This window comes from Myxocyprinus asiaticus, chromosome 42 (assembly GCF_019703515.2).
Source record: "Myxocyprinus asiaticus isolate MX2 ecotype Aquarium Trade chromosome 42, UBuf_Myxa_2, whole genome shotgun sequence".
Classification (NCBI taxonomy): Eukaryota; Metazoa; Chordata; class Actinopteri; order Cypriniformes; family Catostomidae; genus Myxocyprinus; species Myxocyprinus asiaticus.
In genome coordinates, this window is record NC_059385.1 from 8,359,568 (window position 1) to 8,384,843 (window position 25,276).

Consider the following 25,276-nt stretch of genomic DNA (forward strand, 5'->3'; position numbering starts at 1 on the left):
TTTTTTCATATATACTTTAATCAGTTTGTAAACTGGCTTGTTGGTTTGTTGTAAACATTACATTTTGCTTGATTATTCGCGTCATTTGTGTTTTGCGGGTTTGTTTTTATCTGTTTTTAAGCAAAAGGTTTTTCTTTTTTTGTTTGGATCATCAAAGAGTTTTAAGCTGTTTATTTAAACTGGTGGCCAAAAGTTTGGAATAATGTACAGATTTTGCTCTTATGGAAAGAAATTGGTACTTTTATTCACCAAAGTGGCATTCAACTGATTACGATGTATAGTCAGGACATTAATAACGTGAAAAATTACAATTACAATTTGACAAAAAAAATTCAGAACTTCTTAAACTACTTCAAAGTGTTCTCATCAAAAAAAGCTTTGCAGATCCTTGGCATTCTAGCTGTCAGTTTGTCCAGATACTCAGGTGACATTTCACCCCACGCTTCCTGTAGCACTTGCCATAGATGTGTTTGTCTTGTCGGGCACTTCTCACGCACCTTACAGTCTAGCTGATCCCACAAAAGCTCAATGGGGTTAAGATCCATAACACTCTTTTCCAATTATCTGTTGTCCAATGTCTGTGTTTCTTTGCTCACTCTAACCTTTTCTTTTTGTTTTTCTGTTTCAAACGTGGCTTTTTCTTTGCAATTCTTCCCTTAAGGCCTGCATCCTCTCTTTACTGTTGTACATGAAACTGGTGTTGAGCAGGTAGAATTCAATGAAGCTGTCAGCTGAGGACATGTGAGGCATCTATTTCTCAAACTAGAGACTCTGATGTACTTATCCTCTTGTTTAGTTGTACATCTGACCTTCCACATCTCTTTCTGTCCTTGTTAGGGCCAGTTGCCCTTTGTCTTTGAAGACTGTAGTGTACACCTTTTGTATGAAATCTTCAGTTTTTTGGCAATTACAAGCATTGTATAGCCTTTATTCCTCAAAACAATGATTGACTGACGAGGCTCTAGAGCAGGGGTTGGCAACCTTTTTGACATGGAGTGCCATTTTTTAATTTTCCTGGTTAATGGCCGTGCCGACTTTTTTCAAAATCACACAGAGGGGTAATTACTAGCACGCAATCAACAGCGAGAGTGGAGCAGGCTATTTTACTTGTATGAAGTTTTTCGCACCTGCATTCCAATATACATCTTGATGTAATCCTTCCTCATGATCACATAGTGTGTTTTCATCAGCTGAATGGGAGACTAAACACTATTAAAGTGTGACAAGACTCGAGCTGCACGTGCAAGCCATTGGCGCATCACAAGCCGATCAGCTATTTAGCCATTTTCAGTGAAATCACACTTCCAAAATTCTAAAACTTTATTTCCAGGTTTAATTTATATTTTGATTAGACTCAGATTTTTATGTTTTCTCTTTTAATCTTTTAATGTAATTTTGAGTGTGATTGGTTTTAGGAGGGTGTACCTGATGCTGGGTTGGAAATCTCAAGGATTAATAGAGGTTTTTTCCTTATTACATTACGTGTTGTTCTGAAAGCAAAAAGAAACAAATGAAACATGGAATGTAGGCTGTCGAAGTGGGCGCGTTTACTCGCGTGATTAACCGTGAAGCGCTGCCGGCTCGTGATGTGCGAATGATTTGCATGCGCTGCACGAGTCTGTTGGGTACACTGCAGTCTCGTCACATTTTAACTTTTTGTTTAGTCTCCAATTCAGCTCATGAAAACATGCGGAAGGATTACATCAAGATGTAGATTGGAATGCAGGTGCGGAATTTCATTTAAATAAAACAGTCTACTCCTCTCTCCCTGTTGCTGGCGTGCCAGTGATTACCCCTCCGCGTGCCAGATCTGTATAGGTTGCCGACCCCTGGTCTAGAGAAAACTGTTTCTTTTTTGCCATTATTGACCTAATATTGACCTTAAGACATACCAGTCTATTGCATACTGTGGCAACTCAAAAACAAACACAAAGACAATGTTAAGCTTCATTTAACAAACCAAATAGCTTTCAACTGTGTTTGATATAACGGCAAGTGATTTTCTAGTACTAAATTAGCAATTTAGCATGATTACTCAAGGATAAGGTGTTGGAGTGATAGCTGCCGGAAATGGGGCCCATCTAGATTTGATCAAAAATGACTTTTTTCAAATAGTGATGGTGCTGTTTTTTACATCAGTAATGTTCTGACTATACTTTGTGATCAGTTGAATGCCACATTGGTGAATTAAAGTACCAATTTCCTTCTGAAACAACAAAATCTGTACATTATTCCAAACTTTTGGCCGCCAGTGTACATGAGTCTTTTTTGCAGTGGTTGTTTAATGTAATACAGCTTTAGTAAACACTGAGGGGTCATTTGGCTTGTTATACAGTCTGACCAATTATTCAATTAAATATATTGATTATGCATTAAAAGTAACAAACAAAGTGGCTTTGTTAACTTAGAGAAACAGGGTGAGTTTCGAGCCTGATATTTTGCTGAGAGTTACAGCAGATAGATGGGAACCGAAAGCTATGTGTTTCAAATGAATTGAAAGTGAACAGGCAGTACACCACAAGTTTGGCTTTTATCAGCCCTGAGTTTGTGTTACTTTTTTATATTTCTGTTGTGAAATGTGCATTACATTAGCTGAGTGCATCCATATCAGAGGCAGGGAGGGAGGGGACGCCGCCTCAGTGAGTGTTTCTTCTCATATCATGGACGGAAAGAAAAGAAATGCAGAGCATCTTCTCCCCCCAGCAACAATTTAGTTATGTAATGATGTAACTCAGTCTTGGAATTTGGTGCTGACTGCTCAAAACATATGAGGCAAGGAGAAGAATGTTTGCACAGGACAGCATGGAACATGGATGGCAGAAGTTTACGACTTCCACACAATGTTCAGACTGAAATGGTCAGATGAGTAGAAACAGATCAGCCATAATTTCAGCCTGGAATTCAGTCTTGGGAGGAGTTGCTGTTCCACCCTCTTAAGTTTGGAACAGTCTGTGTTTTGACTCATGCCGTGCCTGATCACAGCCAGGAATGAGATAAAGGGCTGTACTCTGTGCTTTCCCACCCAGAGGTGTGAGATATTTCTCTCTTTCTGTTGTGCCAACTAGGGTATCTTGTTTCCTTGTTGCTAACTGCCCCAAACAAAACTCTTAAATGTCTTTCAAAGCTTAAATAACTCAGCCTCATACACTTTGGCAAATTATGTGACTTGCTCTTAATTTTATGCTCATTGTAGCAGCCTGTCAGTTTTGTTTCCGGCAGACCGATGAAAACCTGTTCACCTTGACTCCCGGAAATAGTGCAAAGCCAGCTAATCAGATTGTAATTTGTGCTTTTTAGAAAGCTCTTGACACTTTTTTGAACATTTTGAAATGGCTTTCTGCCATTGCTTTCTGTTGCATTTAAAAATGTGCTTTCTGTTGTGTAACTAGTCATGTGTTCTTTCCACAGCACCAGCAGACATTACTAAACCAGTTGAGGGAAGTCACTGGAACTACAGATGTTCAGCTGTTACAGCAGGCACTGCAGGTGAATCAGTTTCATTAACTAGCTATCCAGCTAAAATTGAGCTTTACTACACAGTAGAACCCGACCGATATGGGATTTTTGAGACCAATACCGATTACCGATATGGTGACCGATATAGCTAATTTTTGAGCTGGAATGAAAACAGACCTTTTCGATGTGGATTGTGCACCGATTTTGCACCGATATGACTATGCAAAGGTACTCAGAAGTCTGCTTTCTTAAAAGTTTTTATCAAAGAACATTTGACATTATTATTATACATTGTCAACAAATTCTAGAAATGAACACTGAGAAAATAAAGAATAAATAGAAATACAATAAATAACTTAATAAACATCAGTACTGTTAGTATAAGTCAATTGCTGACCATTTAAATAAAGAATAAATAAAAATACAATAAATAGCTAAATAAACATCAGTACTGTATGTTTAGTATCAGTCAAGTGTTGACCATTTAAATAAAGAATAAATAAAAATACAATAAATAGCTAAATAAACATCAGTACTGTATGTTTAGTATAAGTCAGTTGCCCACCATTAAAATAAAGAATAAATAAAAATACAATAAATAACTAAATAAATATCAGGGGCCGGTTGCACCAGCTATACGTACGTTACAACTTAGCCTAGTTGTGGCGTAAATGGGCACTAAGTCACAATTTACGCTCTACTAATTATATGAGCGTTGCTCCAATAAATTTAGGTAGGACGTAACCCTACATATAAACTAAATATATATGGCAGCCTCCGATCAGGAGTAACTGATGGAATAAAAAAGCAGAATCACTTAATGACATCAATGAGCTCATGTTTTGGTTGACAGGCTTCAGTCCTTTCGACATATATGATGATGTTGGCATTTACACTCATTTATATTTACGAGAGAGAAGAAAAAACTTACTTATAAGTGGCTCTTCAGCATGAAACCATGAAACGGTGCCGTTTTTAGGGTGTGTCGCCCGGTGTCAAGTTTCAACACATTCAAAAGATATATATATAGGATATTAAAATTAATAAATGTCTATTTTTCCAGCCTGTTGTATTAGTATTTATCACCCCTCATTTACTTTAGGTACAGTTCCTATATATTATTATTTACACAGGGCAAATATACTATTTATTAAATCCACTTTTATTACATATCCTATTTTAATGTCTGGAAAACCAGACTTTTAAATATTACATTTTATAAATGCAACGACTGGAATTGTTCGGTTGAAGGGGGTACCAAACTGTGAAACCTGAACAAAACAGTTTGGTGAATACGTATTTACACGCTAACTAGGTATGAAAGTAGCAACGTGATTAGCTAGTTAGCTGTAAGCTCGTTGCACACTCGGTCAGGCACTACTACACAGCTCTCTGGAATACTTGATTCTGAATACGGTCAAATACTTTCAGGTAATGACCGCTATAGTGGCCCTATAATGTACTTATTTATGTTAATTGTCTCTCGTAGCACTTGACAGTCTGTTTCTTCTCACGTAATAAAATAATTGAAACTCATGATGTCCAATTGTTTAAGTATTTTGTAATTAGCAGTGTAATAAGCTAGATAATGTACAGTCTGTCGCTCATTTTTGCAAAATAAACCCCTTTACCCAAAAATGAAAGTTCTCTCATCGTTTACTTACCCCCATGCCATCCCAGATGTGTATGACTTTCTTCCTTCTGCAGAACACAAATTAAGATTTTTAGAAGAATATTTCAGCTCTGTAGGTCCATACAATGCAAGTGAATGGGTGCCAAAAGTAATCCATATGACTCCAATGGTTAAATCCATGTGTTCAGACACGTTATGTTAGGTGTAGGTGAGAAACAGTTCAATATTTGTCATTTTTTGTCATAAATTCTCCTCCCTGCCGAGCAGGGGGCGATAGGCACAAAATATGTGAATTACCAAAAACAGAAGAAGAATGAGAAAGTGAAAGTAAAGTGGAAGTTAACTGAGCAGGGAGGAGAATTTATAGTAAAAAAAAGGACTTAAATATTGATCTGTTTCTCTCCCACACCTATCAAGTCATCCGGAGTACTTTTATTTTGCCCTTATGTGGATTTTGGAGCTTCAAAATTTTGGCACCCATTTACTTACATTGTATGGGTCTAATGAGCTGAGAAATTCTTCTAAAAATCATTGATTGTGTTCAGCAGAAGAAAGAAAGTCATACACTTCTGGGATGGCATGAGGGTGAGTAATGATGAGAGAATAAAAATTTTTGGGTGAACTAACCCTTTAAGGTAATACAAGACTCTTCCACATTCAGATCACCATGTCAGGGTTCATTTTAACATAATGAGTGTAAATTAGCACTTGTATTTTAACTACAATTCTGTATGGCGTATTTTAAGCAAATTTGGTTGGTTTACTCTTAATATTTGTTCAAAAACAAATATATTCACTAAACGAATGTTTGTAGTTTAGTTTTTTGTGCATGTAAAAGATGTTTGTTCGCTGATTGCTGTGTGATCTGTGTGTGTCCAGGTTAGTAACGGTGACCTAGCTGAGGCGGTTGCCTATCTCACGGAGAAGAATGCCAAGGTCCCACAGCAAGATGAAGCCACATATTACCAGACAGCCCAGATCACCAATGATAGATACATCAGCGTGGGCAGCCAGGCTGACACAAGTATGTATTTAAATCTCAGAAAAATGATTGGCTGGAATATAGGGGAAGGTTACACTGGTCTGTGACGCAGTGCAATGAAATGCCATGACGTAAATGAAAACAGATTGTAGAACCAGGTGCACATGCTCTGTTAACTCCAGCCAGGAAACTGAGTCATACTGTTTTCTGAGCAATTTTAAAGGATGTAGGGAAGACTTTATTTTAATTGTGCTGAGATTTCCTGATATGCTTATTAATGTTTTAAGTAATTTCTGGAAGTAACTATATATATATATATATATATATATATATATATATATATATATATATATATATATATATATATATATATATATAATTTATTTTTTTTAAATTTCACCATGGATTTTAGTGCCTATACTTTGATAAGAGGGATTAAAGGGCTGATTCATTAATTTCTAAATGCCTTAAACACAAATGGAGTGAACTAGCCACTGCTGTGTCAAATCTGAGAATGAAAAAGCATGGCATAAGTCGTCCTGAAATTCCTATTTAGGAAAGAGATACTCAAATGAAGCATCATGTAACTCGCAACAGTAGAGTTCTGGCAGCACTCTGATAAATACGTGCACACACATATTCACGCACACTCATCTGAAAGCTCCTGCCTGTCCTCCCAGCTTGTTTTAATGATGATGACTCAAACTCTAAATCTAGTGCTGAGAAAATGCTGAGAAAGTTAGTTTGGCATGCTGCCCCATGTTTTAATTTTTTGCTCTTGGCATGAGCATAAAATGTATATTTATGATTTTAGTAAGAGATATTTAGTATTTGTCACTATGGCTGTTTCAAAACATAGCGAGCTGCCTATCTGGTCAACACTTTTGGGCATCATAGTTGATGCATATGGTCTCATAATTTATGGCCCAAAAATGCCATATTGTAAGTGTGTTGTGGTAGTTCAAAAGACAGTTGTCATTTGTCAGTACCCGATATATGAAAGTGACTTGTTGTTTCAGATGTAATTGATCTCACTGGAGATGATAAAGATGACCTTCAGCGTGCCATCGCTCTCAGTCTGGAGGAGTCGAACAGGGCCTTCAGGGAGACTGGAATCACTGATGAAGAGCAAGCCATTAGCAGGTGGGGTCTGCTGCTCTCTGGACTGCCTTTTAGCCCTTAAGGCTCAGGTATACTTTGTGTTTCCGTGTTCTGGGTCGCCTTGCACTCAGCTGAGCGCTCAGCCTTTAAAAGTCTTTTGACCGCGAGCGAATACAAACGTGTTTGACATATGCACACTTCGACTGGTTTGTGGTACTCTGCAGCCAGTCCGTGCAGACTGTGCTGATGACGGAATTTGTATTGTGCAAACTGTATGTGTTCCGATCAGCAACACTGACAACCAAAGTGTACTTTGACCTTTAGGCTGCTGGGTTTTATTTAGAGTATTCTGGACATCATGATGAAAAGCTTGAGATGCATTATAATATATCTATGTTATTGTCTGTTTTTTGTTATTGTATGGCAGGCAGATTATTTAATTCATTACATTGACCAGTTGAGTTGTTTTGGAATCTTTTCATAATGGATTGACCAGACTGAAGTTTGGTGTTTTTCTGCTGTAGAGTCCTAGAGGCCAGCATTGCAGAGAACAAGGCCAGCCTGAAGCGGACTCACACAGAAGTATGGAGCGATTCGGCCAATCCTTATGACAGGAAGAGGCAGGAGAACTGTCCCGTAGGGCTGAAGAACGTGGGCAACACATGTTGGTTCAGTGCAGTTATACAGGTCAGTATCAGTCACTGTGACTGCTTTGCAATATTATGAATTCAAAATATTAATACAACCACAAATGGCAGTTAAATTGCATTGGACCTTTGTTCAGGGTACACTGTAATTGGTATCAGTCAATATTACAGTTTAAAGGAATGTTCTATGTTAAATAAAAGGTAAGCTCAATCAACACCATTTGTGGCATAATGTTGATTACCACAAAAACAATTTCAACAATACTCCTGGTATTGGATACTTTACACACATAAGGTTAGTAGGCATTTTTATCACATTTTGACAGTGTGTATATGAATGTTTATGGACTGACCCCATTTAATTCTATTGTAAGTGTCTTACTGTGCTATTTTTTTTATTTTTATAAATGAGGGATGATTCGAAAAAATTGTATGAGTTAATCAACATTATGCCACAAATGCTGTCGATGAGCTTAAATTGTATTCGACTTGGTATGTTCCTTTAATGGGATAGTTCACCCAAAAATTAAGATTCTCTCATCATTTACTTACCCTTATTCCATCCCAGATGTGCACGACTTTCTTCTGCAGAACACAAATTAAGATTTTTAGAAAAATATACATCTGCTCTGTAGGTCCATACAATGCAAGTGAATGGGTGCCAACATTTTGATGCTCCATAAAGCAGATAAAGGCATCATAAAAGTAATCAGTACAACTTTAGTGTTTTAATCCATATCTTCAGAAGTGATCTGATAGGTGTGGGCGAGAAACAAGTCCTTTTCTGGTAGAAATTCTTCTCCCTGCCCAGTAGGGTGCGATATGCATGAAGAATGTGAATCACCAAAAACACGAAAAGAAGAATGTGAAAGTGATCTGTTTCTTACCCACACCTATCATATTGCTTCTGAAGACAATGATTTAAACAATGGAGTCTTATGGATTACTTTTATGCTGACTTGTGGGATATTTGGAACTTCAAAATGTTTGGACCTTTTAATTGTAAGTATCTGTATATCAGTATAGGCCACAATTTTTGTATCAGTGCATCCCTAAATTTTGTATAGCTTATTAAACACTCTTATTACTTGTTTTTATAATGCTCAAACCATTCAAAATGCATGAATAATAATTTTATAAGCATAATACTGAGAGAGAGGAACTGCAGTCAGTCAGTGGTGTTCAGGACTTACTGCAAGCTGATTGTTTGTTTCTCCTACACGGTGTGAGAACATGAACCATGTAGACACCTGAATAATGATCGCTGAGCACTCTGTCACATGCTGTTTACTTCCATGTGTGTAATCTGACTCCTGAAGAAGCCCCTGCTCAAGTGAGAACCGCAGGCACGCTGATCTATGTGGGTTTATAGATTTGGAAGAGGCTCTAAATGTGTGATTCTGTCACCAAAACAAACTGTTATGACGCTATAGTGATACTGGCTAAGCACAAAAAAAGGCCAAAAACATTTGAGAGCTGTTTCTCATGTATCAGGCAAGGCTGGGTTGACATCCAGAGTTGGTACACCGTTCTCATAGTGATTTTTATTTATTTATTATTATTTATTTATTTTTTATTTCAGTCTCTTTTTAACCTGCTGGAGTTCCAGAGGCTGGTGTTGCATTATTCGCCCCCTGCCCGAATGCAGGACTTGCCCCGCAATCAGAAGGTAAGATCACCCCTCAAATGCCTCCACTGACTTTCACCAACACTCAACATGCCATAATAGCTTCAATTTCTCAGAGACACACTTTCAGCTGCAGTGACCTTGTTGGAACTGTTAAAGCCAAAGTTGCATGCTGTGACATCATCCTGCTGTTGAGAGCAGTGATTTTCACCCATCTCATTGGCCTGAGGCCAGGGGAGGTGAACCAGATGAAGTGCTTTTTCAAGGTTTTTTTTATTCTGGTTGTTAAATTTGTGACATTGGCACCTTTTCCTACAGACCTGGTTTGAGAGTGAGAGCTTACTGGACGGTGGCTCAGCAGGCCAGCTGCGATCTCTATGATTTCTTTTTTTGGGTCTATCTCTTTTGGGTCCTGAGTTTGTGAATGGGGTCAGCAGACATGGCGATAATCTGAGCTTAACCTCATCTGCTGTTAGATGACCGCAGAGCCCTGGATTCATCTAAACTCCCTCTCTTTCTTTCTCTTAATCAGTCTTTCTCTTCCTCTCTGGAACTTTTGCAGGATTTAGATTTTAATCGATTGTCAATTAAAGCTCCTATGAGGAAGAAAATCTAGCCGAAGTAAGCTGATGAAAGTCTCGGACCCACAGTGTGTTGGCAAAGATCTCCTTACCTGAAAGGGGACAGATCCAGCCAATCTCCATCTAATAAAATGTTATGCAACTAGACATTTTGTCAGTTGTTTCTATTTTTGTTGCGTTATGCTGGGTTGCTTTACTCACAGTGAAATCTCTACATTTGTATTTAAACATTAAATATGTTCTGATTGGCTATGATTTTGTCGTTTCACACTAGGGCTGTCACGATTAAGATATTTGGCTGACGATTAATTGTCAAACAAATAATTGTGATTATGACGATTAATTGTCAAACAAATAATTGTGATTATGACGTCTTTCTAGGGCTTTATTTATGCAATAGTAAAATATTTCTGTCCTAATTTCTTCACGTTCATACGTTATTTTAGTGCTATTTGATTAAACCCACAAGCCCTTACTTCTCATGAAGAAAAACCTTTGAGATTTCATTTAATCATTTTATCACTCCACAGATATAGAGTAAGAGTTCATATCTTCCTCTGTGTCACTGCGTGTTATTAACACTGCCAGGGCCGTAACCGCAATATACATTGAGGGGGGAAAGCCCCCCAATAATCAGATATGGCCAATTTGTCCCCCTCAATAATTGATATCCTTGTTGCTGTTCTGCTGCAGTCCATTATGTGCTGCTGTATAATTGTCATTAAGTTGTTGCAGGAATAACAAATTTTTAGCGTGCTCGTAAGTGTCATTTGAGAGAGCCAATCATGAAGGCGGGACTCAAGTTTAAGATGCTAAGTGGGAACCTCGTGGATTATCCCAGCGCCGCGCATCAGCAAGCAGTTCACATTTAGAATGTTAGTGTCATGTAAGATGTATCTAACTAAATATGCAAAAGTTTACTTTTAGTTTTAAAAGAGACCCTTTTATTTTGAGGATGAGCCACCAGTTAAATGAGTAGTTCGCCTGAAAATGGGAAATTTACTTTTATTCACTCATTTACTGACGCTTATGCTGTTCAAAACCCATACGCTGTTACTTTTTCTTGGAACATAAAAATAGATATTTTAAGCAGCTCTATTCAGTATAACAGTTTATAGTGAGCAGGAGCTGTCAAGCTTCATAAAGGAGAAATGCTATAAAGCACTATTAAATGTTCAGTATAAAGACATCATAACAGTAGTCCATATGACCTGTGCACTTTATTCCAAGCATTCTGGGGCCATACAACAGCTTTGTGTTATATGGACTACTTTTATGTTATTTTCATGATGATTATTTTCTCTTTGGACCTTGACAACAGTGGTCCATATGAACTGTTTTTGTATGGAAAAGAGCAGCATTAGGATTCTTGAAGAAAAGATTGTTTTAAGATTCTGTGAGGGGAAATAAACAATGAGGGACAACTTAATGACAGTAAATAATTTTGTGCATTTTCTTTTTGCTAGCCAGCTTATGTCATGTCATTTTACAGATATATCAGTGATGATTCAAATTATAGTATTTTCTTCGATACAGCACAAACAAGAAAGAAAAGATGACTGAAACTGGTAAATCGCTAGCAATGCAGACATAGTGTTTGTCTTGTACTGTGTGAACTTAAACATATCATTTAAAACCAAAAATTATAAAACATTTTGGTCGCATTTATAAAACGTTAACGCATTTAAAGTGTATGAATCAGGCTATTCATTAGACGATAGTTTAAATTGAAGCTGGAGCGCTTTGTGTTCACTATCAACATTTATATTTCTTCGTTTATAATTTTGCGGGAGCTTGGCGCGAGCTTCTGCTGACGGCGCGCACATCAGCACTTGAAAAGCATTTCACGTGCTCTTCCAGACAGAGTTGCTCTGTTTGACATCCACGTTGCGGCTCGGTGACGCTCGGAGTTTAACTGAATGAAACACAAACGTGCCGTTGATGGCATTTATATATTTGCTTAAAATCTGAAATATAGGTCTCAGCGGAACAATAATGGGCGTTTCTCGATCTGTGGGTGTTATCAAATTTGGATGGGCGTTTTTTCAACTATCCAATGAAAGTAGGGAATCTCAGTGTAGTAATCAGTGGGCTTTGCCAAACCAGGATGGGTGTTTCTGAACTATCAAATGAAACTAGGAATCTTAGTGTAGTAGGCAAATTGTCTAAAGCAGTTGAAAAACGCCCATCCCGGTTTAAAAACGCCCATTGATTGGAAAACACCTATTTTTGTTCTGCAGAGACACAAGCCTCTAAAATTCCCTTATTTGGGCAATAAAATGTGATTGGACTTTAAAGTGCACAATAATCACGGTTATCTCAAATAACCGCGATCAGACGATTATTTAATAATTGCTATTTCACACAGTATTTTTTTTTTTTTTCTGGTTTTAATAGTATTTCAATTTAGTCTCCATCCGCATTTTTGCAGGAGCACAGGAACCTCCCCTTCATGCAGGAGCTGAGGCGCCTCTTCTCGTTGTTGGTAGGTTCCAAGCGGAAGTATGTGGACCCATCCAGAGCTGTGGAGATCCTAAAGGATGCCTTCAAGTCCAGTGAGTCTCAACAGGTAAGCTTCTGGACCTCACTGCTGTTATTTATAGAAAAGCTAACTCTGGATATTTGTGCCAAGGGTAAATCTGTTACACTCCATATTTATAGACAATATTTGTTTTATATTCTAATCAAAGTATTGACTTTGCTTTTAGAAAGAATGAAAACAAGACAAGTTGAGACCTGTTTAAAAAAAAAAAAGAAGAAAAAAAAGAGCACATTTGTTCATAATCTGAATAGGTATGTGTTTGTATGTACAGCAGGATGTGAGCGAGTTCACTCACAAACTCTTGGACTGGCTGGAAGATGCATTTCAGATTAAGGCAGAGGAGGACAGGTGAGACCTTAAACACAGCCATTTCGCATGGCCTTCCTCTGTTTCTGTGTTTTTTTTCTCTGTCAGATAGAATTATGTATGACCACACCAGATATTCAGTTGGAACAACATTAACAATGATTAATGGTTAGTGGTGTTTAGTGGGTGAAACACCCACTGAAGACAGTCCCAGTGTGACTCGAATAGCCAAAGGACACTGACTCCTCTAGTTCAGAGTGGTTCCATGCTGGTGTGACTCACATGTTTGCTCTTGTTCCACACAGGGAGGGAGAGAATCCAAAGAACCCTATGGTTGAGCTGTTCTATGGGCGGTTTCTGGCTGTAGGCGTTCTGGAGGGTGAGTAGATTGGGGAGGGTTGTCCACTTGCAGCGAGAGTCTTTCCCCCAGTTAATGAAAAGTAACTTTGCGTTAATGTAATGTGGAGAACTGGGGTTCTGATTGATCTACCCAGACCTTGATGTTGGAGTGATGATGTGCTTATTAAATATGACAGCACTGATCATAACTGGTTAGATGCTTGCTGGGTAGATACTGTTAGTTGGTGACCTTTCTACGTTCTTTAGATGATTCCTTTTGTATGTTCTTGTTTTGTTAAATTTTTTAGTAAACATAAAATCTAAATTGACCTTATTTACTTTCTTAATTCCAGTACATGTTCCTCAACTTATTGTGAACTATTCCTTGCTCCGCATAACCCCCCACCCCCCCAAATATTGTCTTTGTAAATTTTCATTAAAACTTGCTAACTTGCTCTGTCCTAAAATGACTTAAATTTCCCTTTGACAGCACCTGTCATATTGAAACAACTTTTCACAATCCCATCAATGCCCAGTAGATAAGAGCAGTTCCCTCCATACATGTTATTTTGTTGTTGAATAGCCTGTTATCTCTGAAATACGTCACTGAGTCTAAAGCCTCGGCCTAAACATACTCTATCCAAGTACATGGACAAGCTACGCAAGTTCCATTTCATATGTCTTTGCATTCGGAAATGTATTAGAATAAAGTTCAAAACAATGTAAGTACATATTGCATTCTCAACTTTGCCTCAAGGGGCGCCATAGTGGGCAATAGTTTAAACTGTTGTCTATTATGGGAAATTTGTGTTTCTATCAGGTCAACTATTGTAATGGTGTAACAACAGTTTTGCAGTTTAGCTACCTGAATAATAATACATCTGGTTTAGTGGAGATGTTTTGGTCAAGCAAATCTGCATTTGTTCTGTATACTTTCATGGAGTTTGTTTCTGGTCCAAGTCTGCTGGTCAGATTTAGTGTGCATGACTCACTTTCACTTTGCTGCTTACATATGGTGCTTACTAAATTAGAGATTACACTCATAAAACAAGATTGTCACTGTACGGAGCACATTATAGAGAGTATTTAAAGAATACATAAGTGAATGTGTGTGTCACTGTTTTTTCACAGGAAAGAAATTTGAGAACACTGAGATGTTTGGGCAGTACCCTCTTCAGGTGAACAGCTTCAAAGATCTACACGAGTGTTTAGAGGCAGCTATGATAGAGGGCGAGATTGAGTCGTTGCATTCTGCTGAGAATTCTGCCAAATCAGGGCAGGAGGTTTGTAGTGAAGTCATTTCTCTATTTCCACCCCACTGCACCACAATTTGAACCTCAAACATCTAAAACATGTCCCTTCTTTAAGATCATCCTTTCTTTGCCAGCCAATCACAATCTTTAAGGGAGGGGAAAAAAATACATGTGACCTCTGACCAAGGTTTTACATAATGGCTTTTCACTCATCAGTGCTGCCCTGGGCAGGTCCCTACGCAGCTGCTTCCTGCTAATTACTTCGGTTGAGTGCAAATAAAGAAGGAGATTCTCTGGTGTAGATTATTCTGAGCACCAGCCGCCCCAGTCAGCCTGCGGTTTTAATGAAAGCCTCTCTCAGGGCTCTGAAAGTGAGCTGCTCAACAGAGGCAGGTCACCAGCATTCATTCCAGCTGTCGGCAAAGTTGGCGGAGCTGGGATGGGTCACATGGACGGGCTTCTCATGAAGCATGTTGGGGAAAAAACATTACTAAAGAAGGATTTGTGGAATAAAACAAATGCCTTGGGAAATTCAGGTGCCACTTTAAAACAGGTTGACTTATGTGATATGGCTAAGCTAAGCATCCTTATTACTAATTGCTCAAACTTAGGGTTAGGGATTTGAACAAACCCCTAACCCTGAGTCTTAACTCTATGACTCTGTGTGCACATTAGGGTTTGCCAAGCCAATGAGACATTTGTCATTATTATTTATTTTTCAGCACTGGTTTACAGAACTCCCACCGGTTTTAACATTTGAACTGTCTAGGTTTGAGTTTAATCAAGCCTTAGGCCGACCTGAGAAGATCCACAACAAGCTGGAGTTTCCCTCAATGCTCTACATGGACAGGTTGGTGTGGTCCGCTTTTGTTTGCATTTGTAAATGTGTTCTTGGTGAAAGGTTTCTTATGGAATCTCACAGTAAAAAAGCCAGTGCAAGTCTATTATGAAAATAAAAGTAAAAATGTTTTTTTTTTTTTCATATTGTTTGTTGTTCAATCAAGTTTGTTTTTATATATATATATATATTTTTTTGTGTTTGTTTTGTATTTGTTGTGGTTTTGTTTATTTTTTGTTTTGTCTTTTGTTTTGTCTGTAGTATAATCAAGTTGTTTTAACATCAAACCATAAGAATTCAATTGATTTCAGGTACATGGACAAAAACAGAGATATCACCCGGATAAAACGAGAGGAGATCAGAAGACTTAAGGAGCACCTGACTGTCTTCCAGCAGCGACTGGAGAGGTTTGTTAACTCTATCCTCAGCTCAGATCTTTGCTGACCTTGCTTTCAACTAACATAACAGGAATGTCTCAGCTTTAGACATGAAAGAAGTTTTTATATTTTTAATGGAAAGGTGAAAGTCGCATGCTGCGTTTTCTGTCTGGAATTTGGCTGTAATTTGCCTAAAGATTGACTAAAACTGAGACTGGCTGACTCTTTCATTTCTGTGCATTTGGTCTATTGCCAGCTAGTCCTCTGTCTTAGTTGAAATCAGTATTTCCTAAAATATTCTTTGTGATACTTCTGTAGGTATCTCAGCTATGGCTCAGGGCCCAAGCGTTTTCCTCTGGCTGATGTTCTCCAGTATGCCATGGAGTTTGCATCCAGCAAGCCTGTATGCACGTCGCCTGTAGAAGACATTGATACAACAGCACCACCTGGCGGCACAACTGCTCAGCTGCCACCTGCAGCAAGGCAAGAACCAGCTAATTTTTTCAATATCTCCAATATCCGTTGAGCCCTCTACACTGTTGCTTTTCTACTAAAGTATCTACTAAATGAAATTCATAAAAAAAAACAAAGCCCAATTATACTACTTCTGTTGCCTTTGACCTTTTTGAAATATCGTAGTGCTTACATGAGTTTTTCTGTTTGGATTTAACAGCACAGGGGAGCAACCGGATGGGTGTGCCTCTGCCGAGGTCTCTGGTACCGGTCCACAGACACAGCAGCAGCAGCGGGTGCCAATCCATAAACCCTTCACTCAGTCCCGTGTCCCGCCGGACCTGCCCATGCACCCAGCCCCACGAAACATCACAGAGGAGGAGCTGAGGGTGCTGGAGGGCTGTCTGCACCGTTGGCGGAGCGAAGTGGAGAATGACACCAGGGGTACAAACACACACATGCACATATACACATCTGATTGGTGTATATATACAAACACTTTTGTTTATTTAGACCAGTGGTTCACAACCTTTTTTTGATGAACGCCCCCTTACTTCATTCCCTTACCCCAGCCCCCCAGTTATGTGACTTAATTTGAGAGCGGAGACTTTGTTGTACCAAAAAAACATAAAACACAAAACTACTCTAAACACATGTAAAAACAATAAATACAAAATATAAACATATATAAAGTTTTAACAAAAAGTATTGATATTCCCTCACTCCCATAATGTAGCCTATGACAAATTTAATAGAGCTTAAGTAGTGATATCATAATATTTATTATCAATCTATTTCTACCTAAAGTACAGTTATTGTTACTATAGTAAATTCAAGGGTGGTGATGTAGAATTCGGTGCCGATTTCAAATGGTTTCCGCTTCTCACGCCTTCTCACTGATTCTCACAAAGCTGCGAGTTTAAGAGCTCGAGCTTTAAGAGCTTTGCGCTCGCGCTGCTCTGTCCATTGAGCCGTATCCATCTACAGAGCCATACAGGTGCATTAGCCGAGGTTCTGCCTCCACCTGTGTATTTGACACTGCTAAACCAGATACTTCAGATGCGTAGCTAGACTTCAAAATCAGATGAACCGCGGTACAAATGCGTACCAACCCGTATAATTGAGAACCAACTGATATACTCCAAGTCTAGATAAACATTTTAATGCGAAGAGGAACTTGATGAGAGGTTTGATTATTATGACTGATAAACGCCCCCCATTTGTAACCTAATGCCCCCCTCTCTACTAATTTGCTCTCAGCGCCCCCTGGCATCCTTTGAATGCTCCCATTGAGAACCCCTGATTTAGACTCATACAACTTCCATTTTAGACTTGCACATAGAGGCATATACAGGTGCATCTCAATAAATTAGAATGTCGTGGAAAAGTTCATTTATTTCAGTAATTCAACTCAAATTGTGAAACTCGTGTATTAAATAAATTCAGTGCACACAGACTGAAGTAGTTTAAGTCTTTGGTTCTTTTAATTGTGATGATTTTGGCTCACATTTAACAAAAACCCACCAATTCACTATCTCAAAAAATTAGAATACATCATAAGACCAATAAAAAAAAAACATTTTTAGTGAATTGTTGGCCTTCAGGAAAGTATGTTCATTTACTGTATATGTACTCAATACTTGGTAGGGGCTCCTTTTGCTTTAATTACTGCCTCAATTCGGCGTGGCATGGAGGTGATCAGTTTGTGGCACTGCTGAGGTGGTATGGAAGCCCAGGTTTCTTTGACAGTGGCCTTCAGCTCATCTGCATTTTTTGGTCTCTTGTTTCTCATTTTCCTCTTGACAATACCCCATAGATTCTCTATGGGGTTCAGGTCTGGTGAGTTTGCTGGCCAGTCAAGCACACCAACACCATGGTCATTTAACCAACTGTTGGTGCTTTTGGCAGTGTGGGCAGGTGCCAAATCCTGCTGGAAAATGAAATCAGCATCTTTAAAAAGCTGGTCAGCAGAAGGAAGCATGAAGTGCTCCAAATTTCTTGGTAAACGGGTGCAGTGACTTTGGTTTTCAAAAAACACAATGGACCAACACCAGCAGATGACATTGCACCCCAAATCATCACAGACTGTGGAAACTTAACACTGGACTTCAAGCAACTTGGGCTATGAGCTTCTCCACCCTTCCTCCAGACTCTAGGACCTTGGTTTCCAAATGAAATACAAAACTTGATCTCATCTGAAAAGAAGACTTTGGAACACTGGGCAACAGTCCAGTTGTTCTTCTCCTTAGCCCAGGTAAGACGCCTCTGACGTTGTCTGTGGTTCAGGAGTGGCTTAACAAGAGGAATACGACAACTGTAGCCAAATTCCTTGACATGTCTGTGTATGGTGGCTCTTGATGCCTTGACCCCAGCCTCAGTCCATTCCTTGTGAAGTTCACCCAAATTCTTGAATCGATTTTGCTTGACAATCATCAGGCTGCGGTTCTCTCGGTTGGTTGTTCATCTTTTTCTTCCACACTTTTTCCTTCCACTCAACTTTCTGTTAACATGCTTGGATACAGCACTCTGTGAACAGCCAGCTTCTTTGGCAATGAATGTTTGTGGCTTACCCTCCTTGTGAAGGGTGTCAATGACTGTCTTCTGGACAACTGTCAGATCAGCAGTCTTCCCCATGATTGTGTAGCCTAGTGAACCAAACTGAGAGACCATTTTGAAGGCTCAGGAAACCTTTGCAGGTGTTTTGAGCTGATTAGCTGATTGGCATGTCACCATATTCTAATTTTTTGAGATAGTGAATTGGTGGGTTTTTGTTAAAGTGAGCCAAAATCATCACAATTAAAAGAACCAAAGACTTAAACTACTTCAGTCTGTGTGTATTGAATTTATTTAATACACGAGTTTCACAATTTGAGTTGAATTACTGAAATAAATGAACTTTTCCACAACATTCTAATTTGAGATGCACCTGTAGATGTCATTACACATGCATGCAAACTAAAACACATGCTCATCATGTAAACAAAATTAAACTGCAGTACAGCCTGTTTTCTCTTTCCCATCATTTTAGGCATTGTACATTAACTTATTGCCACCCTTTTTGTGTGTTTGTTACAGATCTGCAAGCTAGTATATCCAGAATCCACAGAACTATCGAACTCATGTATTCTGACAAGTCCATGATGCAGGTGAGAAATGTTAGAGTAGCATTACTGCTGAAATACACTATACATATTATGAGTAGTGTTGGGTCCGAGTCCACCTTTGTCAAGTTCGAGTCAAGACCAAGTCCTTAACAAATCAAGTCCGAGTCCAAAAGGGGCCGAGTTGGACTCAAGTCCGAGTTCTTAACGTCCGAGTCGAGTCCTCCTGAGTCCAGAAAGTAATTCAATTGAAAAATGATTTGAAATTGCTATTGTAAATTTTAACCTTCCATTAATATTTTAACCTTTCAACCCATTAAACCAATGGCAATATAAAAATGTAACATAAAATACCACTATTACATCTTGCCATTGCCATTTAATATTTTTATTTTATGTCAACAGAACCTCAACTAGTTTCCTATCAAAAAATGGTTTCAAAGAAAAGAAGGGATATAGAGGTATATGCAGAACTTTTATTATATTACAAGTGTATGAAAATACAAATTAACCTGTTTTGTTATTGTATCACTATATTGTGTCCTCCAGTTCAAGCTGACATTTCAATTATTTAATGCCTCTCCCCCACATTTATATAGGATGAGAGAGTACTCAGAGTAGTTAAATCTATCAGCTAGTCATAACAATGAGCTTCAATCTTTATTACTGTGCTTAATCTGTCTATGAATGACAAAAAACTCATTTCTGAACACAGCTCTGATCTTGTAACATGAGCTGTAATCACACTGAAAATGCAATGTGCTGTAGAACACAGTCAAGCACTAAACCAGGACCATATTGCTTTTCAAAAATACAAGCGCTGTGACCATTTTATGAGTTAAGCGTGCACAATGTGGTCTCATGATGAGGCCATCTTTGCTAAAGACACGTTCTACTTGTGCAGAGGATGCTGGTATAGATAGTACTTTTACTGCCAGAGAGTGGAGCTGTGGGAATCTCTCCCTGTTTGTAGACCAAAATTCAAGTGCTGTATTTGTGTCTGTGTCTTGAATGGCATCAAAGTACTTATGTATCTGAGCTGAAATGCATGCGTCCTTAGCTGAGTGGCTCGGGTGCTTGTGGGCTCGATAGCGAGCTAGAAGTCATGGGCATTTGCCAGGAGGAAAATCTGTGGTTGCATCAGCATCACTGTTAACTTCAGAATGCAGCATGTCTCCATCTGCTGTAGCCTCAACCTCTGCATTCAAAGTATCTGAAAAAAATTAAACATGCACAAATAACACGTTAAAATGCATTATTTGGATTTAGGGACCTAAGGACCATTATTGTAAGCCTACTGCATATTTTTATGCTCTGCAATATACAGCATATATGGTGGACAAATAAGAAAATTGCTTCAGAATAAAATGCAGACAAATAATTTTGGGTTAAGTTATTAAAGCAAATAAAATGCATTACCTATAAGTGATCTTTTCAGATCCTCTCTGAATTTCTTCACCGAATCTGGATTCTCACCATTGGCTACATCTAGATCAACCCAGTTAAGGCCAAACTGAGGATCAAGCATTGTAGCCAAGAAATAGACATTATGGTTGAACTGGTCCTCTTTCCCATTTTGCTCAACCATTTTGGTTCTCACAAAGATCTCTGAGATCTCTTTAAAAATGATTGCTGAAGGGCTGTGGCTAATGGCCAGCAATGACTTCTTGACTCTGATATTTGGAGCAGATGAGTGTTTAAGTTCAGTACAGTGGGGACCACCATACTAATAGTGACCATTTTCTCACCCTCTGTAAGGTCTGTTGCTTCCGCAAAAGAAAAGAGAACAGAACCTAAATCCTTCAGTTGATTCCATTCACGAACTGAAAAAAGAACATGTTGAAAGTCTGAACTGCAAATTTGTATGAGAGTCCTATGGTCAAATGCTGTAAGGGCCTGTATCTGCTTGAATGTACTGTTCCAGCGTGTGGATGTAGCTGCAGGAATTGATCTGTCTGTCCCAAATGCAGCCTCAAATCGCTCTTTAAACTGAGTACTAGAGTGAAGTAATGAGGTGAATTTTGACAAGTGCGGAAGAAAAGGCCTTGGCTTCTTTCATTCCATCATGCACAACTAATTGCAGAGAATGTGCAAAACATGACAACCTTTGTCTTGTTCTCACCAGGATAGTCTCGTCTTCCCAGGTCACATCCTCCCAAAGACTCTCATCATCTAAGTTTCCATCTTCTGCATCACTGCCATCACTGTGCTGCTCTTCTTGTGGTAGCTTGACTTTGAACGCACACGTCATATTGGCTGCATTATCAGTAATAATGTACCTGACTTTACTTGCTATGTTATATTCATCAATGATCTCGTCAAATGCCATGGCTATGTTGTCTCCACGGTGTCTGCCACAAAACCTCCTACAGTCTAAAAGAAAGGACTCCAGCTGATTTTCCTTTTGGTTTAATCTATGGGCTGTAACACCGAAGAAGGACCGCATGGTTCGATCAGACCATATGTCAGCTGTTATGGACACAGATGACTGGGTCTGGAGCTTTCTTTTAATTGAATCCTTAACCTGATCAACCAACAAGGGAATGTGTTTTTCAGTGATTGGTTTCCTTGCAATGGGAGTGTATTTGTCAGCCATTACTTTCAAGAAATGCCTGAAATGCTGATTTTCAACAATTGACAGAGGTAAAGTGCAGCCAATGAACAGATCCTTAATGATGGCATTATGAATTTCTTGTTGTCTTGGAGAATTTGCATCATAAAGTTGCACTGCTTGTTTTGCCAATTTGGGTCTTGCAAATCCTGCTATGCTGGACTGAGCAGCATCTGCTGGTTGCTGCTGTCTTTGGTACTCTCTTATTCGTGGACAAAAAAATTGACAATAGCAATGCTTACTAATTCAAAAACAGAAGGTAAATGTAAAACAAATCTAATGTGCCTAAAACTTTTCCAAAGTTTTGTATAAGCTACTTAACTAGTTATTGCAATTCAGAACACATTACGTAATTAAATGAAAATAATTACATTACATTAGAGCACATCACATTTTAAACTTAAAAGGACTGCATTTCTGTGGTGATATGTTAATTTCCTTACTAAAATGAAAAAAAAAAAAAAGTCCCAATCAACAGGGTTTATGATATTTACCACATTAAGAACTACATTTAACATTTTAATAAAAATTCAAGACTGGAATCACCAAATGCTAATGTTTAGGGGTGGGCGATATGAAAATCTTATTTCACCATAACGATACGTTTTCTCAAGTAGGTCTGTTAGTAGTATTCAAGTAAGAAGAAATACTACAGAAATTGAATAAAGCAATTAAATGTAAAAAACAGACTTCACTGTATGACATATACAGTTATTCTTATTACATTTACTAAAGTTAATCAGTAGAGTGAGTGAGTGGGTGGTTTTCTCTTTGTCTTTTGTTGTTTGATTAACATTACGGCAGCAGGTTTATTGGACTGCTGTCACTTTAAGACCTAATGCACAGGTGCAATATACTGTATTGACGATTTTTCCCAACTATTTACTTTCACTTAAGACATAACCTTATATGTGTTTACATGAATACTCGGCCAGACTTGCATTTTGACATGATGTGTGTGAATTTATTTGACCGTCCAAGCATAAGCCAATAGATAATTCATTACTGATGATGCACGATGAGGCGGCCTCATTTCTGTCCGCGCACTTTAAGTGTGTGCACTGAAAGCCAATATATCGTCATATCGCCCGGCCCTAATAATGTTATTTGGATTTAAGTTGGTATTAAAGTTTATAATAAGCAATTTACCTTTCTTTATGTTTTCTTTGAACATGTCGGTAGAAATTTGAAGTCGTGCCAGACACTTCAGTAAGAGTTGATTTGCAAAATTTGCAATCCGCAGAGTGCTTCTTTTTACCGGATGTCTTGCAAATAAATTCTTTATGATTTTCATAAGCAAAACAAATTATCGCTGACTTTGAAGACATCGTCCTAGCCACGCATTGCGATCCAGTGTGTGATGTGTGTGTTTTGTCTGCAAGCATAAGAAGATGCTACTGCTGTGGTAATTTTTTGCTGTTTTTTCGTCTTTTCATGTTACACATGATGCGGACTCGACTGATCTCGGAATATTTTCCGAGTCCAAAATGTCTAAGTCCGTGTCAAGTCAGAGTACAAATTCACCCGAGTGCATGACAAGTCTGAGTTCTTTCAAAATTGGACTCGAGTCCGAGTACCCCAACTCTGATTATGAGATCCCCAATATAGTCCCAACCATTTTAGAAATTACACCACAGAAATGACAAATTTCTCTTCATTCTGAGTTTTCTGTTTCAGGTGCCGTACCGGTTGCATGCAGTTTTGGTCCATGAGGGTCAGGCAAACGCAGGTCACTACTGGGCGTACATCTATGACCCACATCACCGGCGATGGATGAAGTACAATGACATCTCTGTTACAAAATCATCCTGGGAGGAGCTGGTGAGAGACTCGTTTGGTGGATATCGCAATGCCAGCGCGTACTGCCTCATGTACATTGACGATAAAAAACCCTTCCTCATCGAAGGTAACTTCATCTGCATATGCTAATTTGCTCTTTTAATTATTGTCTCTTCTGCGATGTCAGCACAGCTAGTGAGCCGAGTAGTGAAATGTACAAGTTTTATTTCCTCGAGCCAGTTTACAGAACATTTCGGGCTGAGTGGGTTTGATGTGAAATGTGTAAAGACATTTTGAAGTTGTATTGGCAATGCATTTATAGGGATTGTTCACCCAAAAATGAAAATTCTCTCATCACTCTCACCCTCATGCCATCCCAGATGTGTATGGCTTTCTTTCTTCAGCAGAACACAAACAGAGATTTTTAGAAGAATATCTCAGCTCTATAGGTCCATACAATGCAAGTGAATGGGTGCCAAAATTTTGAAGCTCCACAATCCACATAAGGGCAACAGATGACTCTGATGGTTAAAGCAATGTCTTCTGAAGCTAAATAATAGTTGTTGGTGAGAAACAGATCAATATTTAAGTCATTTTTCTGTAACTTTCACTTTCTCCTTCTATTTTTGGTGTTTCACATTCTTCGAGCATATCGCCCCCTGCTGGGCAGGGAAGAGAATTTATGACAACATGGATTTAACCACTGGAGTCATATGGATTACTTTTATGCTCCCTTTATGTGGATTTTGGTACTTAAGAATTTTGGCACCCATTCACTTGCACTTTCTAGACCTACAGATCTTCATTTGTGTTCTGCTGAAGAAAGAAAATCATACACATCTGGGATGGCATGAGGGTGATTAAATCATGAGAGAATTTTCATTTTTGGGTGAACTATCATGCATGCTATTTCACATTTCCAAGTGACAGAATTTTCAGTGGGACTTAATGCAGTATGGGACTTCATTATATCCATTGGTCTTTATTGGATTGGTTATTAATATTATTTTTCCCTGCCCACTTGGCCTTGGTTACATCAGCAGAATATAAAAATTGTTTCAGAGGCATAAAAGATTATTACATTGTGATGAAAGATTATAATAACTTTTTTCTTCTTTTTTTGATGAATCATGCACAGTAAGACGAGACATTTATTAAGAATGTAAATGGGGTCCATTTTAATTGAATCTTTCTTGTTTTTAAGTTATCAGTTAATGTGCATGTGTGAATTGCTGACTGTCCTTTTACGTTTTCTCAGAGGAGTTTGATAAAGAGACAGGGCAGATGCTCAGCGGTTTGGACAAGCTCCCTCATGACCTGAAGGAGTATGTGCAGGCAGATAACAAGCTCTTTGAGAAGGAGATAGAGGAGTGGGATGCTCTACAGGCCCGTAAACTCCTGCAGGAGAAGCTGGCTCTAGCTGCAGCCTCCAGTATGACTGCCCAGCCCATGAGCACAGAGCCCTGCCCTCCAGAAAACACAGGTGAGCTTTTTAATCTCACCCCACGTCCGAATATGCATACCTCACTATTATATAGTATGCCAAAAGAAGTATGTCAAACATGTAGGGTGTCTGAATCCTCAGTATTCAGAGTGTGTTCATGAGCTGTGTATTTTGCAGCTCAGGTTTTAAAGGAGACATTTCATAGA

General features: G+C 38.6%; 1 protein-coding gene across 3 annotated transcripts in view; it reads left to right on the plus strand.

The window, feature by feature from the left end:
* Positions 1-25,276, plus strand: part of usp25 (ubiquitin specific peptidase 25) — a 37,937-nt gene that overhangs the window by 1,052 nt on the left and 11,609 nt on the right. For 2 of the 3 annotated variants that reach the window (XM_051684783.1, XM_051684785.1), the window contains exons 2-17: positions 3,409-3,486; positions 5,969-6,113; positions 7,091-7,214; positions 7,697-7,859; positions 9,402-9,488; positions 12,459-12,596; positions 12,841-12,917; positions 13,181-13,254; positions 14,346-14,497; positions 15,190-15,317; positions 15,617-15,712; positions 16,001-16,165; positions 16,356-16,579; positions 19,211-19,281; positions 23,525-23,753; positions 24,885-25,109. In XM_051684783.1, coding sequence (XP_051540743.1) covers positions 3,409-3,486; positions 5,969-6,113; positions 7,091-7,214; positions 7,697-7,859; positions 9,402-9,488; positions 12,459-12,596; positions 12,841-12,917; positions 13,181-13,254; positions 14,346-14,497; positions 15,190-15,317; positions 15,617-15,712; positions 16,001-16,165; positions 16,356-16,579; positions 19,211-19,281; positions 23,525-23,753; positions 24,885-25,109 — 2,176 coding nt within the window. The remainder of the gene's footprint in view (positions 1-3,408; positions 3,487-5,968; positions 6,114-7,090; positions 7,215-7,696; positions 7,860-9,401; positions 9,489-12,458; positions 12,597-12,840; positions 12,918-13,180; positions 13,255-14,345; positions 14,498-15,189; positions 15,318-15,616; positions 15,713-16,000; positions 16,166-16,355; positions 16,580-19,210; positions 19,282-23,524; positions 23,754-24,884; positions 25,110-25,276) is intronic. The other variant, XM_051684784.1, reaches the window with a different exon arrangement.